The sequence below is a fragment of the Urocitellus parryii genome, chromosome 6 (genome assembly GCF_045843805.1).
Source record: "Urocitellus parryii isolate mUroPar1 chromosome 6, mUroPar1.hap1, whole genome shotgun sequence".
In the NCBI taxonomy this organism is placed as follows: domain Eukaryota; kingdom Metazoa; phylum Chordata; class Mammalia; order Rodentia; family Sciuridae; genus Urocitellus; species Urocitellus parryii.
Window position 1 is genome coordinate 173,598,218 of NC_135536.1, and position 18,218 is coordinate 173,616,435.

Genomic DNA, 18,218 nt, shown 5'->3' on the forward strand with positions numbered 1-18,218 from the left:
TGTAATCCTAGAAATTTAGGAAACTGAGACAGAGGATCCCCGGGTCTAGGCCTGCCTTAGTAATTTAGCAGCACCCTAAGCAACTAGACCTGTCTCAGAATTTAAAAAGCAAGGGGCAATAAGATTTTGAATATAAGTTGAATAAAACATACTTTTAAATTAATGTCTATTTTTACTTATTTGATGTGACTATTGAACCTTTAAGATTACACATGTGGCTTGCATCATATTTTTCTTGAGCCAGCATTGTTTTAGACTCTTCAGATAAGGCTAAACATGTATTTTCTGTGTTATGCCCAACCATGATCTGAGGTCTTTTCAGATAACCTCATTTGATTCTTGCTGGGTCCTCTTTTTACATGTAATGAAAGTCTTAAAGAAGTTAAGAAATTTGCCCAAGGGTACACAGCTAGCAGGAATGGAGATGGGGCTGGCACCGATGGCAGGCATGACTATGAAGCCCACACTTGACCCACAGGTTATGCTGCACAGAAACAGTTTGGCTGTCCTTGCTGTTGCTCCTGTTTTCTTCACATAGGGTCACACACTTAGAGGAAGGAATGAAGAGAATCAGTGTTTCATCCTAGAGGACAAGAAGTGTTTTTACAGTATACCTTAGGATTACCAGCCATTTAAACTGCTAGTGTGTAAGGTTTTAAAGACTGTCAATTGAAATTAAATGCTAATTCTGTGGAAATTAGCATTTAATTATTTGGAGTGGAAATCTTTTCCCCTTTAATTCCACTTTTGTAAGTACCTGCAGAGTGCCTGGCACAGTGGTAGGAGAAGGGGATTCAGAGACGAGTCTGACACATTTCCTTCCTTCAAGGAGCTCATAAGTAAGCCATTTATGTATTATCCTACCTGTTAAAATACTCTGAAATAATTGTTTTTGCTGATATACGTTTACCCTTTCAGCCAGTAAAAAAGAAGAAAATTAAGCGAGAAATAAAGATTTTGGAGAATTTGAGAGGCGGTCCCAACATCATCACACTGGCAGACATTGTAAAAGACCCTGTGGTGAGTATAGTAGGTGTTAGCAAGGCCCTCCGGGGCTGAGGTGGTCTTGGAACTGGAGCACAACTTGCCTCTTTCTATTCTCCCTTTCACCATTCAGAATGGCATTATAAGTGCTTAATCAGATATACCATTTAACTAGCTTAGGTCTTTCTTTCAAAGAGACCTCCACCCACAGACTATTTCTTATTCTTCTAGGCTAAGAGACTGATAGCACTGGAAACTGAAATGTGTTAATCCATTTTGCAAACTCAGGTCCGATGCCGATGGGCGATGGGCGCAATGTCGGGCTGCCTAGAGCCTGGTGAGACTTCAGCTCCATGTCTTCTGTTTGAAATCCATCCCAAAAAATGACCTAAGTGTGGTGACGATCAGAGTGGGGGGGCTTGTAGCAATAAAGGGTTCCTTACTTCTGAGGCAAGGACTGCCAAATTCACCACACAGCATCCACAAACTTTGTGCCCACAAAAGCTGCCAAGGCTATTACTAATGTGTGTTTTTTTTTTCTCTCCCCTAGTCACGAACCCCTGCCTTGGTTTTTGAACACGTAAACAACACAGACTTCAAGGTATAACATATAGCCAACCATTTTAAGCTGTTGGGTTTTTAGACCACATGGAAAACCTTTTTGGGGGTGATGGTTAAAAGCGCTTGCTTCTTAGTGGTTTTAAATCAGTTTTTCATCCTTATGATGCAAAATGTTTAAGACTTAAGAAAAAGGATTCTTATATGATTAATACCCACTTTGCATATTTTGCCTTTTTATAATGACCCCTGTGTTTTGATCATCACTGGGATTCCTCAGAAACTTTGGGATCTCCTTTCCCCCAGGTGGTACTAGTGATTAAGCCCAGAGCCTCAAATCCCTAGATAAGTGCCCTATCACTGAGCTACACCCCCAACCCCTTGGGCCATAAATCTTAAGCGGTGAGAAATAAAGAAGGGTGTAGTCAAATTCTACCTCTACAACAATGTCTGAATCCTAGCTCATCCAGAGACTGACTTGTTTCACAGTTCTTAATTCCACTACAACGGAAAATGTAGGTACTCTATTACAGTACAAGTTGTAAGGGTATTTGACCTCTCCTTGTACCAGTCATATGAAGACTGTTATTAATAAATGTGTGCATTTTATTGAGAAGGAGAAAAAAGAAGAGGAACTATTTTAGAATCAGAACAATAACTTCAATATAAACTTTGTCAGAGAATATCACTAACCATTTAAAGATGTACATGTAAAAATTCTGCAACCTTTTGGAGACTGAAAAGATTATATACAGCTGTTTGAATTTATTTTCAGCTTGGGACAGGAATAGTTCTTTTAAATTGGCTTAACTGGTTTGGCATTGTGCCATCTGTATGCCCACTAGTGATTTGTAGTGCTGACTGTGTAAGTCAAATTGGGTTATTTCCCTACTAAAGAAGTTCTGTCTTTGCCAAAATGCCTTTTATAAAGGAGGTCTGAAGGTAAAGGAAAAACAAATTAAATTGTAAACATGTATTAGTATAGTAGATTTAGCTTGAGCAATATACTTAAGTAAGTAATTCTTCACTTTTACATGTAGAGATGAAGACCCAAATTCTCTTTAAGTGAATGTTATGTTGGAGATACAGAAAGCAATGAACAGACAGATCTAAGAACATTGGCAAAGGAACCAAGTCTTAGTTTGAATTACAATGAGTGAGAGTGAGAAATTGCTTTCTTCTTAGCATTATTTTGTGGCTCAAATATTGCATTTGTCTTTGACAGCAATTGTACCAGACGTTAACAGACTATGATATTCGATTTTACATGTATGAGATTCTGAAGGTAAGGATCCTTGGATGTCAGATATCTTTTTAATTTGAATTGGTCTTACCTTTGTAAAATAGTCCCACTGATGGTAGAAAAGCCAGTGAATAAACTTTGTGAAGTGTTTTGGAAAACATATAAGTGGGTTTGTTCATTTGTATTTTTTCAGTACTGGGGATTAAATTTGGGGCCTTGTAAGCACTCTACTGCTGACCTACATCCCTAGCCCTTTTTATTTTGTGACAGGATCTCACCAAGTTGCCCAGGCTGGCCTTGAATTTTACTTTCCTTGCTCAGTCTCTTAAGCAACTGGGATTATAGGTGTGCACCACTGGACCCTGCACATTCAAGTTTTCAACAGCTAATGGTATTAAAATCTTTAGACTTTTGTAAGGGTTGTGGGGATAGGGTCTAGTAGGAATATAACTTAGAATCCTTTGAAAGAAATGTTTGTAAGAGCTGAGGGTGAAACAGTTGATGTGATAGCTTCTGCTTTACTTTTATTTCACTTATGATTCAACAAGTAAAACAGCAAACGTTAACTGAGCCTCAGAGGGTCATTGTCCTCAGGATTATATAAATCTCTGTTTAGGGATTGGTGATTGAGAGTGAACTTTGATTTCTCAAGTGGGATCATCAAATATCTTGCTCTATCAATTTTATGGAGGAGAGAGTTGCTAAGACTTAGCTAAGGTTTTTTATTAAACAGGGTTAACATCAAGCCTTTGGAGATAATTTGATCTGTCCATTGGCCCATGGAGTCCTATGGCAAGTAAGGCTTCAGAAAGTTATCAATATGCTTGCCTAGTCCTGAGAATTGTGGGAATCCAAGTTGCCCTTAAGTTAGGACAAGAACTTGGATGAGGATCACAAGTTCAAAGCCAGCCATAACTAAACAAGGCCCTCAGCTCAAAAAGAGCCAGGGATGTAACTCAGTGGTAAAGCGCCCCTGGGTTTAATCCCTAGTACCAATCCCCCCCCCGCCCCCAAAAAAAAAGAAAAGAAAAGAACTTGGGTAATGATATCAGTAGACTAAAAGAACAGAATTAATGAACCCCAAAGATTATTCAGTTCATCTTAATTTGGGGTAGGAAACTTTTCAGATGGGATTGGATGACCTAGATCGTGGGTTTGCAAAATTCATTAAAAGGCTGAATGGTAAATATTTAGAATTTATGAGCTAATGGGGTCTTTGTCACACCATTTGGCTCTGTACTTACGAACATAAAAGCAGTCATGGGGCTGAGGTTGTGGCTCAGTGGTAGAGTGCTCACCTAGCATGCATGAGGCCCTGGGTTCGATCCTCAGCAACACATAAATGTAAACTAAAGATATTGTGTCCACCTAAAACTTAAGAATAAATTTTTTTTTAAAAAAAGAAAAGAAATAGTCATGCAAACAAATAGATGTGACTTTGTGCCATACCATATTATTCACAAAAATGGACAACAATCCAGATTTGGACCATAGGCCTTGGTTTTCCAACCTCTGTTGTAAACTCTTAGCTGCTAAACATGTATTCTTCTTCAGATATAAGGTTTACATATAGGCTGGTTTTCTTTTGTGAGGCCTATGTTTATGGAAATAATCTAGATTTTGGATAAGAGGTAAAATTGGAAGTGGTGCAACTGGTTTATACTTTTGGGTCTTTCTGAATAGAAAGGTAGTTGAAACAACTCTGTAAAGAACAGAACTTGAGGGCTGAGGTTGTGGCTCAGCTGTAGAGTGCTTGCCTAGCACGTGCAAGGTCCTAGGTTCAATCCTCAGCACCACATAAAAATAAATAAAGGTAATAATAATAAAAAAAGAACAGAACTTGAAGTTCAGAGACCTGAATTTGCTTGACTATGGAATCCTGGGAAAAGTCTCTGAAAAATAGCTGTAGAAGTGATTGTCCTAATCCTGATTCCTAGGGGTGTCTCCAGAGGATAGGAGGAAAATTTAGTTGGAGAAAAAAAAAATTAACTGTATTAAAAAAAAAAATGACTTTAAAGAAATCTGACTTTTATCTGCTCCTCCCACAGGCCCTGGATTATTGTCACAGCATGGGAATTATGCATAGAGATGTGAAGCCCCATAATGTCATGATTGATCATGAGCACAGAAAGGTAAAGAGATAAATAGATTTTATTTATCTGCATGATGGAATCTTCAACACTTTATCCCTAGTATCTGTTATGGTTACAGGTGCTTGTTTTTGATAAGTATTTGGTAACTGACTAGATTAATTAAACCACCATTTTTAAACCATTGTTTATATGCCTAGGAATACTCTCAAGGAAACAGATGAGTATAGTGGACAAAACATTTGTCTAGACCAGGAAACTTTGTTTCTAGTCTTTCTTATTGAATAATTTGTTTCTGAGAAACCCTTTTCTCATTTGCCTTCTTTTTCTTACCTATGAAATGAGTGTAATGGGGCTGGGGATGTGGCTCAAGCGGTAACGCGCTCGCCTGGCATGTGCAGGGCCCTGGGTTCGATCCTCAGCACCACATAAAAGATGTTGTGTCCACTGAAAACTGAAAAATAAATATTAAAAAGAAAATGTAATGAGTGTAATGATTGCCTTGTACACCATTAAGTTAAATGTGAGAATTAAAAGTACATAACTGTGAAGTGGCTGAAATATTTAAAAAATGCTATTCTGGTTAATAAGCACTCCTAGGCCTCACCCCTACTATTGCTTTACATGGGAAGTGTAACGGCCACATTTTTTGAGGTGACCAAAAATTAAGGAGTACTGAATGGCCAAGGGTGTTGCTGTTTCAAAAAAGGGTTAAGAGAAGCTTTCGTTGGAAAGGTGACATCTTACTAAACACTGGAAGAATCCCTGCCATGCTGTCTCAGGGGAAGTATGTTTCAGATAAAGGAAATAGCAAACACAAAAGGCCTGAGGCAAGAATGTGCCTGCCTGAACATTAAGAGGAAGAACCTACTTAAACTGTTTTTCCCCAAATAGAGATCACTTCTATAACCCCCAAAAGCGTGGGGATTTGTTCCCACCAGTAAGCCAGTAATTAATTCTACTGCAGACAACATCTGGACGTTCTCTAATTTTTTTTTTTTTTTTTTAAAGAGAGAGTGAGAGAGGAGAGAGAGAGAATTTTTAATATTTATTTTTTTTTAGTTCGCGGCGGATACAACATCTTTGTTGGTATGTTGGTATGTGGTGCTGAGGATCGAACCCGGGCCACACGCATGCCAGGCGAGCGCGCTACCGCTTGAGCCACATCCCCAGCCCCGGCGTTCTCAGATTTGATTCATTTCTGACCTGAAGATAACATTAGATTCCAAAATTGCCCTCTTCCCTTTTTTAGCTACTAATCCCAAGCCCCGGGTTGTTTAACATTTTGCTTCTGACTAACTGGCTTTAACTTGGACTTCCCACAACCCCTTTCTCAGAACTAGGGGAAACACATTTACTGGTTTATTATAAAGGATATTACAGAAATAATAGGTGCACAGGGCAAGGCATGTGTGAAGGGGTGCAGCTTCCATGCCATTTCTAGGCACACCACCCTCTCAGAACCTCCCCATGTTCAGCTGTTGAGAGATTCTCTGAACCCTGACCTTTTGGACTTTTCATGGAGACTTTATTGCATAAGTGTGATTGTAACATGGACAACTATATAGCAAAGTGATTGGACAGAAAGAGTATGATCTAATGCTAATAGACTAAGAGGAGAAACTCATCAAATCCTGTCTGTTTGGATTCTTCTTGGCCTTTCTGTACAGTATTCCTCCTAGAAATGGCATAGGACCTCTTCTGAAATAGTGGTCTTAGGGTTAGGGTTAGGGTTACGGTTAGTGTTTAACTGGAGTTCCCACAACTCTTTCTCAGAACTCTTGCAATGTGGCCAGCTCAAACAGGTTTTCAGTTCTGTGATTCACCTTAAGAGAAATTCAGTTCTGTGGTCTTCATTGAGGAGAAAAAGGTATATGAAGAAGGAAAGCAGCAAGAAATCTTGCTTTCTAAGTCCCACAGCATTAATTGTCTTACCTGTACTGCTCTGAAACTGCTTCAGGAACCAAGGACAAAAGGCCAGATACTTCAGCAAAAGAGATACTCCTCATTCTAGTTATTTAAGGAATAGGTATTATGGAAATCATGAGCAAGGAACTATGGAAGAAAACAAGCTTGTGTGTGTGTGTGTACATACACATATATATATGTATGCACCTGTATGTATGATAATGTCACAGCCTCACATGTTAGAACAGCAATAAGGATGGAACTGGGATAAAATGGAGAAAAGAGGGAAATGAGATCAGAGCTAAAGAGAATCAAGTTATGCACATCTTAAGAGGTAATAGTCAGTCCCTGTCTCTGAAAATGGAGAACATTTTCAAGGTCTGAGCAGAACATTGATATATTCTCACTTGTGTTTTAATGTTCATTGTATATGTATTAGAACAGCTAAAATTTTAAAAAGCTGGCAAGGTTGTGAAGAAACTTGATACCTTGCTGTTGGAAATACAAAATTTGGCATGTTTGTAGTTTGTCACTTTCTTAAACTAAATATCTGCATACCATATAATCCAACTGTGTCATTTATCTCAAAGAAAAAAACTTGGATCCACACAAAAACCAATATACATAAAATGTAGCTTTATTTGTGATAGCTCAGAATTGAGGGAAAAAAAACATGCTTCCATGGGTGCATCTCAAAAAGTTACATGCTAATTCTAAAAATGAAAGAACCAAGGAGATTAAGAACACAGGTTACTAGGAATTGACATCACATGAAACATCTCTGTGGTGATGGAACACTTCTGTATCTTTTGGTGAAAGTGATGTGATTAAAATTGTATAGAACTGCACACATGTGCACACATGCACCTCCATGAGTGCATTTAAGACTTATGAATTATTCCAGTATCAATTTCCTGCTTTTGCTATTGTACTTTAGGTGTGTGTGATGTTGCTATTGAGAGAAACCCATTGAGGGAACACAGATTTGCTACTATTTTTGCAACCTCCTGTGGAACTCTAATTGTTCTAAAATAAACAGCTTTACAAGAAATGTTCTGGTTGCTGTGTAGATGATAGAAGGCAACAGTAAATGCAGGGATATTACTTAGGAGAAGGGGCAAATGCAGTAAATTAGACAAGATGGTAGTAGAATGGATTGAGGAGGTAATGGTAATGGTCAAAATATGGCACAACAGCAGGACTTGTTGACAGATTAAATAGGAAGTTTGAGGGAAACAGAAGTCTAAGGTGAATCTTAAAATTGGCCTGAATGACAGGTTGCTTGAAGTCATCTTTTACTGAGAAGGAAACTGAATGGAGTTGGTTTTCAGGGAATAATCAGGTTTAGATTTGAGATGTATACAGTGACTTACTCCAGAGCAGTCAGTCATTTTCCCTCAAGGTGTGCTGCTCACACCAGAGTATGGTCATGCTTTGCCTATGGTCAAATAGGGTTATCTCTTGTCTCTACTTGTCCTTTTTCTACTTTCAGGACACATTTTGGTAAAAGTTTTATTTATATATGTGACTTTTGTAAAACTTCATTCACTCAGCAAATATTTACTCAGTTTTTTTTTTCTCCTGTGTACCAGGTATTGCGTTAAATTCTAAAAATTACAAAGGTAACTAAAATAGTTTTAACTAACTCAAGGAGTTGACAGTCCATATTTAAAATGAAATGTGGAAAACAGACAATAAAGAGTTAAAGAAATATACCTAAGGTTCAGGGAACTAAAGGCAATGGTTTCTTCTACTTGGGTGATTAGAAAAGAAAATATTCACTAGTAAGTTGAATAGCAATAATTTAGTCCAATGAGATGAGCTGGGGATAAAGTTTAGGGATAGAGTACTATACCATGTGCCAGGCCCCATCCAGTAACACAAAAAAGAAAGAAATTCGAAGAGACATAAAATTAGAGTGTCTTCATAAACTAGATCATGGGAAAAGCTGAATGTCAAGCTAAGTTTAATTATTATAAAATCTAGTAAAGGAGTTTCAATAAAGAGTGATGTAGGTGATATTTTTTAATGGAATACTCTAGTGGCCCAATGGAAATAGCTTAGAGGAAGATAAAGTTGCTCATGGTTTATTCTCTCTCTCTCCTTTCAGCTACGGCTAATAGACTGGGGTTTAGCTGAGTTTTACCATCCTGGCCAAGAATATAATGTCAGAGTTGCTTCCCGATACTTCAAAGGTCCCGAGCTACTTGTAGATTATCAGGTGAGAAGAGAAGGGCAAGTACAATTTTGGTCCTATGTTATTTTGCACATAATTTACAAATTACATCACTTTGAGCCTTTGAATAAGCCATTTATGTACATCCATAGCAGTCCCTTTTATGTGAAATGTAACATGAATCAGTTTATTTCTCATAATTTGTGTTGCTTTTGTTCTCATAATGTTGGTAGAATATCAATAGGTCTGTATTTGATCCTAAATTAAGGGAAAGTATATCCAAAATATTTTTTCTAGTCAGAAATTTCAAAATTTTTGAAAATTATAAGCGAGGTTAAACCAATCTTAAGAGTAAACTTAAAAATATAAAGATACACACACACACACAAAGGTAATGGGGGGGTACCTAAATTTACCACATTCTAAAAATCTGAAAATTCTTTGAGGAACTTTTCACGGTCATTCTTCCTAGGTTATTATCAGATGCATTTAAGAGTTTCAGACTCTGGGAGTGGGGATGTAGCCCAGTACTATAGTGTTTGTCTTACATACACAAGATCCTGAGTTCAATCCGCAGTGCTGTTTAAAGTGGGGGTAGAGGATTTCATAGACCAGGGATTTTCTTATGTACGTTTTTTTTAAAAAGCAATTTAAAGTAGTATGTGCACATTGTTATAAAATTGCATGAATGCATAAAAAGAAAAGATAATATGCCTCTGTTTTTTCTCAGAGGAATTTTTTTTTTTCTTTTTTAATAATAGACAATTTTCTGCTTTAAAGTCAAAAGCCTGGGCATTCACATATGATAACAATTACTTTGTTTTAATGCAGATGTACGATTATAGTTTGGATATGTGGAGCTTGGGTTGTATGCTGGCAAGTATGATCTTCCGGAAGGAGCCATTTTTCCATGGACATGACAATTATGATCAGGTGATATACATTGTTCCCATTAAGAAACTTATGTAGTGATGACCAGACCTGCATCCTCGTTAGAAACCTCAGTGGACTTGTCTAAAATACAGATGCTTAGCCCTCTATCCTATCTCTGAGGATAGAGAAAAGTTTTCAATTTACTGCTTGTTCAGTCAACATGACATTCATCTTCAAGTTGATACTTGGTAGCCACCAACTTAGCTTTTTGAAATCAGACAGTCTTTTTTCTCTTCTGTCTTTTTAGTTTGCAGTACTTGTTTTATTGTGAAATATACATATGAATATTAAGCATGTGTATATTTCAAAGAATTATATTAAACCAATCGTGCAACTGTTATTCAGATTAAAAAGTGTACATTACCAAAGAATCTCCTACTGTAAGCTTTCATTAGAGTTGGAAATATTCTCTCTTATATGTTGGTTTATATGTAATATTTCTGTGATCCATTTCTTTATATGGATTGAGTTGATACATATCAGTAGAAATAGAGATGGTGTTTTTTAGACTAACTCCACTTTCCCCTTGAAGATCAAGGGGCCATTTCATTCATGAGGAGCTAGCATAATTCTAGCACCTTGTGGAAGGTACTGTTGCCTTGTTCCCATTGAGTATTCATTTCTAATGAATGATAGAATACAACCTGACAAAGGCAGTAACTGTCAGGTGCCACGCAGGACTCAGTCTTTATCAAGTAGTTCATAGAGCATCTGTAAGAGAATTAAACAGATAAGGAAATTAATTAGAGCTGTAACTATCAAGAGTACCAAGGTACAAAGACAGTGGTGGAGAGTATTCTTCATGTGCAAGGTCAGCTTCCCAAAAAAAGTGATATCTTCAGTTGGGTTGGCAGGGTGAGGGGCGCAGTTCCAGTAGGGAACATTTCAAGGGGAAAGTTAAAAAGCAGTTTTTTCTAACATTTTCACATTGAGTTGATTTGAGAATTTTATGTCAGTTCATTCCTGCTGCACACAAATTTGAACCACAAACTATTAGGAGGTAACATTCATACCTATAGGCATAATGGTGCCTTTCTGTTAATTTGGTTGTGGTTGTTGATTTAATCATGTAATGTACTTGTGGTTTGGGTTTTTGTCTTTCTTTAATACTAGTTGGTGAGGATAGCCAAGGTTCTGGGGACAGAAGATTTATATGACTATATTGACAAATACAACATTGAATTAGATCCACGTTTCAATGATATCTTGGGCAGGTAAGTCCATAAAATCTGTGCATCTCTGACATAATTGCTTAGGTTTGAGCTAACGCTTTGGATTCTTGAAATAGTTCTGTAGGTTTTGCCAGCAATGCTAGAGTGCCCATGTTCTGGTGCTGCAGGATGCTGCATTGAACAGGCTTGTAAAGCATTGGGTTAAATGACTATTTCTCACATTCACTTAGAGGATTTTAAGTATGAGGATTATAATAAGAGAATTCCTATGAAATTAATGAAACGGGTTTTAGAGTAAGGGTTACAGTTGAGGCACAAATCAGAATCTCTCTTGATTTAGGTTTTAACAGAAATTTGTGGACTTTCCTAATGCAAGGGCTTCTGCTCGCTAGTGGCAAAGTTGTCGGGGATGTGTATGGGAACAGGAAAGAGGTCTAGTTAGCTTAGCCTCCTACCCTCATTGCTGCAAGGAACCTTCACAACATCCTATAAAATAACCTGAATTCATGGATCTTAAAATTGGAGGACTCGGATTTCTCTTTTTTGTAACGCTCCTACTTTCAGCCTCCAATTAGCTTTGTCATCTTCTCACCCCACCCCACCCCTACTGTGGTAGAGTGGTACAAGACTGCTATCTTGAATTTTGCCTTTCTTTTCTGTTGGCTGAGGAAGATGTAGCAATGAAATATTGGGCTTATTTATCCCTGTGATCCATTTCTCATTCCCCCTTTTGTCCTTGTAGACACTCTCGTAAGCGATGGGAACGCTTTGTACATAGTGAAAACCAGCACCTTGTCAGCCCTGAGGCCTTGGATTTTTTGGACAAGCTGCTGCGGTATGACCACCAGTCACGGCTCACTGCAAGAGAGGCCATGGAACATCCCTATTTCTGTGAGTCTTAACTGCACACAGCCTGTGGAGGCTCTCCCATCACTTCCCAGCAGAATGTGAGAAGTGAGGCAGAATGTATGCTGTGAAGAGAGCTCTGCTCCCTTGGTCCCCTTGGAGAGAGCTGCAGTCTAGCTCCTGTTAGCTCCCTGCAAGTTACTTGGCCCACATTGAGCCTCGGTATCTTCAAGTGAACATCGATGGCAACCATTGTGCAAATTTAGGGGGAGGTTTCAAATCTATAAATTTACTGTTTAGAGGGTGGTCTGGAATAGTTGAATTAGAAATGAACAGTACTACATCTGTCCTTTCTCTCGTAATCATTTGTTGGGGAGACCCAGTAAGGCTTATAATATTATAGGTAGACTTTGATTTATGTTTATGACTATAGCTAATTGTGCTGTCCTGGATTAAATGCTGCTACAGTGACACATCAGTGTTGATTGTTCCCTGAGGAGTGTTGTCTTGATCAAGTTAGACTGTATTTGTTTCCATTAAGCCCCAACTTCATCACTACCAACTTAACATCTTAAGTTAGCGCTATTATGGTAATTACCTTAACTTCCTACGATTTGGTTTCAGAGTTTACCTTTGTCACCGTTGGACAGAAAAGGTATTTCTGCTTTAAGCTACTTGTATAATTTATGGTGAAGGCAATTACTACCTTAAGTTCCAGGAATAATATGGAGTAGGATAAAATGCAAAGTTTGAAGGTGGCTACTATAAGGCCCCCCAAGGTTGGTAGTTTAGCCTTCAAACAAAACAGAGCCTAACCTTTTGTCTCTTTTCTAGACACTGTTGTAAAGGACCAGGCTCGAATGGGTTCATCTAACATGCCAGGGGGCAGTACACCTGTCAGCAGCGCCAATATGATGTCAGGTCAGTTTGTTGGTATATTCCCATTTAAAATGTAGAAGTCCATTACTGTTAGTTTCATGCCTTCTTTGGGCCTGATTTCTTATGTATCTTATCTGTGGGATGTCCTTGATGACAGACCGGCCCATGTGGCTTTTCCCATCAGGTCTCAAGGTGCATTTTATACTTAAATTTACTTTAGTGACACTCTCTTGACTATGGAGTATAATTCATACAAAATTGTTTTCCAATATTATTAAACTGTGGTTTTGTGATTTTTAATAAAATGTACAATTATTCAAAAGTATCTATAGGCCCATACCCTAAGAATTATGCATTCAGGTAACATCCAAGTAGATACACTGGTGATTATAAGGCATTTACTCATATACCCTCAAATGATTGCTGTATTCTTTGTACTGGGGACCAGTGATACCCAGGGCCACATGCATGTGAGGTAAGCATTGTATCAGTGAGCTACATTCCCCAGCCATTTCATTTAGTTGTTTTTTTTTTCCCTGGTGCTGGGAATTGAACCCAGGAGCACTTTACCACCAAGCAACATCCTTGGCCCTTTTTTTTATCCTGAGAGTCTCAGTAAGTTGCTAAGGTTGGCCTCAAATTGCAAACTTCTGATCTCAGTTTTCTAAGTACCTGGGATTATAGATGGGTGCCACTGTGCCTGTCTCAATTCTTTTTTTTTTTTTTTTTTTTTGTATGTGGTGCTGGGGATTGAACCCGGGCTGCACGCATGCCAGGCGAGCGTGCTACCGCTTGAGTCACATCCCCAGCCCCCTCAATTCTTTTTTTTTTAAAGAACTAGCTGCCATTTATTTTTTATCCTCTTAAAGTATTTTACCTATGTGCACAATAATGTACAGCCGAGATTACTTACTTGAAAACAGTTATCAGTAGGGAACTGGTTAAATCAGTTATGGGGCATCTGTTCAGTGGGATATCATGTGGCTATAGAAAAGAATGAGTAAGTGTTTCATGTTCTGTTAGAGATCTGATTCCAAGATAATGGGTAAAAAATTGACCAGGAGGGAGCCTTCATTAAGGAAAAGAGTCCTAGGAAAAACTAGTGACTGCTGTTGCTGTGCTTGGTATCTCTGACTCACTGTTAGCTGTTTTCTTTCAGGGATTTCTTCAGTGCCAACCCCATCGCCCCTTGGACCTCTGGCAGGCTCACCAGTGATTGCTGCTGCCAACCCCCTGGGGATGCCTGTTCCAGCTGCCGCTGGTGCTCAGCAGTAATGGCCCCATCTGTCTACTGATGCCTGAGCAGAGGTGGGGAGGTCCACCTTCTCCTTGATGCAGCTTGCGCCTGGCGGGGAGGGGTGAACACTTCAGAAGCACCGTGTCTGAACCGTTGCTTGTGGATTTATAGTAGTTCAGTCATAAAAAAAAAATTATAATAGGCTGATTTTCTTTTTCTTTTTTTTTTTTTTCTTTTACTTTTTTTTTTCTTTTTTCTTTTTTGTTTTAACTCGAACTTTTCATAACTCAGGGGATTCCCTGAAAAATTACCTGCAGGTGGAATATTTCACGGACAGATTTTTTTTCTCCCCTTCCAAATTCAGTTCCTCATGACTAAAGAACAAAGATAAACCAGCCTCAATCCCAGCTGCTGCATTTGGGCGGAGATTTCTTCCCATTCCCACTGTTGCTTCCCCCATCTTCCTATACTTTGGGGGGTGTATCTCACACTCTTCTCCAGAGATTACAAAAACGTAACTTCTCAGGAGGCAGGAAGGAAGAGAGGCAGGGCGGACCCAATCTAAGAGCAGTGTACTGCTGGTCACTTACATCACTTTACTCCAGAAGTGCTTCAGTGTGGTTATCCTGGCGACTCTAGTGGAAGCGTGTCTTACTTATGTTGAGATGTTGAAAATCTACACAAAGTGCAGACAGATCCTAAAAACTTCTGTTTAGTATGAATCATGTCTTACTGACCTAACCCTAAATCCAGCTCACTTATAATTTTAGTTTTAGTTTAGTTTAAAATTGTGATACCTTCCCTCCTGGGCTCCTTCCTACCTTGATCTTTTCTCCTTTCATCTCCCAACATTCTGTGCTCAATAGCTGGTAGGAGGGAGAAGGCAAAAATCTTTTCATTTTCTTTGACTTGGCCATGTTGAAGTCACTTGGTTACTGGGCATAACTTACTGCTTTTCTCAAAAGAAACATTTTCTATGTAGGTTTCATGATAGCAGCTCTGAGAGCTAATGGGCGGTGAGGCCACGCTGAGTTTCATTTTAAGCTTTCTACCTTCTTTTCCTCCTACCCTCCCTTCCTTTACATGCCATCCAATGAGAAGACCTGTTCCTCGGTCTTATAAATATATCTAAAAGGCAGGAGCAGAGCCACTATTTCCAGTGAAACAGAAATGGTAGACCTGTAATGGTAGACCTGTAATCGTGGGCCACTATCAACTCTTGTTACAGCCCTGCCACCCCTTGCTGTGTGTATATATATAATACTTTGTCCTTCATATGTGAAAGATCCAGTGTTGGAATTCTTTGGTGTAAATAAACGTTTGGTTTTATTTATCAAGGTTAGATTTAAGTTCCCTGTGTAAAGGTCTCGCTGGGTGGGTGTTTCACATTCACATCTGAGGGGCCTGCAGCCCTGTACCATGGAGGCTTCCCAAAGCCCCGGTTTTTATACACCCCTTGTTTGACCCATGGTACTGGGCAGGGCAGAGAGGCCTTAAAAAAGCACCACAAGCCAAAGCGTCTCTGGGGATTAAGGATCCTTTGCCATAAAACTCATTTTGTGTCAGCAGTGCAGGGATTGGGGATGGGAAAAGTCGCCAGTTTTTGTGTGTTTGTGTGTGTGTATAAAGTGGACTTTCCACTGTACTCCAACCACCTAAGTTTATCAGGTGCTTCACTAAGGAAGCCTAGTTTTTTAAGCACAATAGCAAAACCATCAGCTCTGTATTTTCTCCTGTTATTTCATTACAGTAGCTGCTTATGGGGACTAGGAAAAATTTCTTCCAACGTATTTTAAGGCCTAAAATCTTAGTTCCCCATTCTCCTACCTTATAGATTCACGAGCCTTTCTCACCTGGGCATCATAAATAAGCAGTTGTTTAGGGAGTTGACTTTAATGAACTTATCTAACTTTGTAATCCATCTTGGTTTTAGTAACTTTATCAAGATGGTGGCTTTGGGGAATATAATGGTAAACTCTAGAGGAAGCCGACGCCTCCTTTTATAATGCTTCTCAACTGTAGGGAGAGCTGAAGGGAAAACATTCTGACTGTGACAGGATGATTTTCTTCCTTGTAGCCACTTACAGTGATTATTTATTGTACTTGACCCTTTGATGCCCTAGAATGCTGTGAGGGTTACCATGTTGAACTTGTGCAGAAGCTAAAAAGCACCAGATGTGCCAGAGATGCAATTTGTGATTACGTTTGCACTGGATTGTGCTTGAACAGGACGCTTATGATTAATGAATTTTTTTCTTTTGAGGTGGGGGAGGAGGGTTGGAAATCAATGCTTCACACCCCAGTCTTGTAGCTCAGAAATCTAGTTGTAGCTGAGATTGATGTGGAGAGCTACAGACAGTGGACCTCCTCATACCTCTCAGACCTTGTGAGAACTGAAGGTGACTGCAGAGGACTCTGAAGTGCCACCAAGAGCCTTTTAAAATACATAAATCTTTTTAAAAATGCTACTTAAGGAGTCATTGCAGAAGCATGGAGAGAGTTTTTTTTTTTTTTTTTTTTTTAAAGACCCATTTGGGTGGGTGGGTGGGGCAAGGGTTTACAGAGTAACAACTTCTGTGTTGTTGTAAATTACCTCATCTGCATACCTTGTATTGGGACACTATTTCTCAGCACTACCTGTGTCTGCATTGCTTAGATGGCAGGAAACGGAATGCCAATATAGAATGGCTATGTTGGCAGTTACTCTGAAAGGGTTTTAACATTTTTTAACCTTGTTTGAAGTGGTCTCTTCACCCCCACCTTTTTAAATTTAAAGTCAGAAGTCCTCCCTCACTTTGATTTATTGGTTGTAATTGTATTGTAATTGGTATAACTAAATCATAACTGTGCTGGGAAGAAGTTGTGCCATGAAGGTCTTTAATTTTTTTTTTTTAAATAAAAACATTTAAATAAATGAAATGTCCCTGCAGCCTGAGCAATATGCTTCTCCACCCGACACCGTGTGTGCTTAGATAGCTTTCACTTGGTTTAAATTTAGTATTGGGTTGATGGAGATGACAAGTGGAATTGAGATTGTTTGAGAAGCTCGGCAGTCTGGGAGTTTTTGACCTCAGGGTACCGTGAATGGAAAATGATGTTGTTGCCAAACAAGACTGTTCAGTCCTCCCCTTCTCACATACTTGGTTACTAGGCAAACCACTTCACTTCTGAGTTAGTTTCATCTATTAAATGGAGCCTCTGATGCCTTGGAATTTAGTGACAGTATATGTCATGTGTCTGGCACCTGTTAGGCCCTCATAAAGGCCCTCTGGCCCTTTGCTATGGAGTTTTAGTCCTTGGTCTTGACTTGAACTGTAATTCCCAGTACAATCTCTGGCAAAGGCCCTTCCTTGGTACCTCTGTGTGTATTTAAGCTCAGGGAGACTGAGGTGTCTTCTGAGATCTTTTTCAGCTCTGACACTAGTTTTACGAAGTTTAGCGCTTAAATACAAAGGCTTGTTTTAGCAGAAAAGACCAGTAAGTGGCATAAGTCCTTTGAAGGGTCATCTTTGCAGGTAGTCCAGCCCTGGAGGCCACTTGTTAAGTTTTGGGGACCTGGATTGAGTGTGTGCTGGTGGGCTTGTGGGAACATACTTGATGACTTGAACATAAACCATTATAAGGCTGGGGAAGAGGTAAAACATGTCACTGGCTTATCAATACCAACTTAGTAAAACCCACAAAAGTAGACTTGAATTGCTTTTAATTCTCATTTAAACACAGTTTAAAATTTTGAAATCAGAGAAAATATTAGTATCCCAGATTATCTAGTTTCCTTTAAGTGTTCCCTGTGTACTACTATTTTATGGCCCCGATATGTTGAGGTTGAGATTATTGGGAATTGAGAAAGGTTTGGATATAAGGAACTCTTGTGTAATATCTTGTATTTGAAATTATCCCTCAGGATCCAACTTTTTGAATGTGTACATGAGACAAGACATTACAGTGTGACTGTCAGATACAGTATATTTGATGAAATAGCTCTTCAGAATAGGGCTAAATTAGTATAGTCATAAAATAGTAGAGAAATTCGGAGATTGACACAATTGGGGGTTTTCATTTTCTCTTGCTCTTGAAATTTCATTTTCACCTATTAAGTACAGTTATAATTAGAACTGACCACTGAGAACATCCTGAAAATCTACTTTTGTCACCACCTACAGATTCCCACCAGCAGATTCTCTCCCAAGAT

General features: G+C 38.9%; 1 protein-coding gene across 3 annotated transcripts in view; it reads left to right on the forward strand.

The window, feature by feature from the left end:
- Window positions 1-18,218, forward strand: part of Csnk2a1 (casein kinase 2 alpha 1) — a 61,628-nt gene that overhangs the window by 37,538 nt on the left and 5,872 nt on the right. For 2 of the 3 annotated variants that reach the window (XM_077799399.1, XM_026402061.2), the window contains 10 exons: window positions 919-1,020; window positions 1,535-1,585; window positions 2,768-2,827; window positions 4,834-4,917; window positions 8,894-9,004; window positions 9,791-9,892; window positions 11,006-11,106; window positions 11,807-11,955; window positions 12,745-12,831; window positions 13,949-16,550. In XM_077799399.1, coding sequence (XP_077655525.1) covers window positions 919-1,020; window positions 1,535-1,585; window positions 2,768-2,827; window positions 4,834-4,917; window positions 8,894-9,004; window positions 9,791-9,892; window positions 11,006-11,106; window positions 11,807-11,955; window positions 12,745-12,831; window positions 13,949-14,064 — 963 coding nt within the window. In that variant the 3' untranslated portion in view covers window positions 14,065-16,550. Of the gene's footprint in view, window positions 1-918; window positions 1,021-1,534; window positions 1,586-2,767; window positions 2,828-4,833; window positions 4,918-8,893; window positions 9,005-9,790; window positions 9,893-11,005; window positions 11,107-11,806; window positions 11,956-12,744; window positions 12,832-13,948; window positions 16,551-18,218 lie in introns of those variants that run through there. The other variant, XM_026402062.2, reaches the window with a different exon arrangement.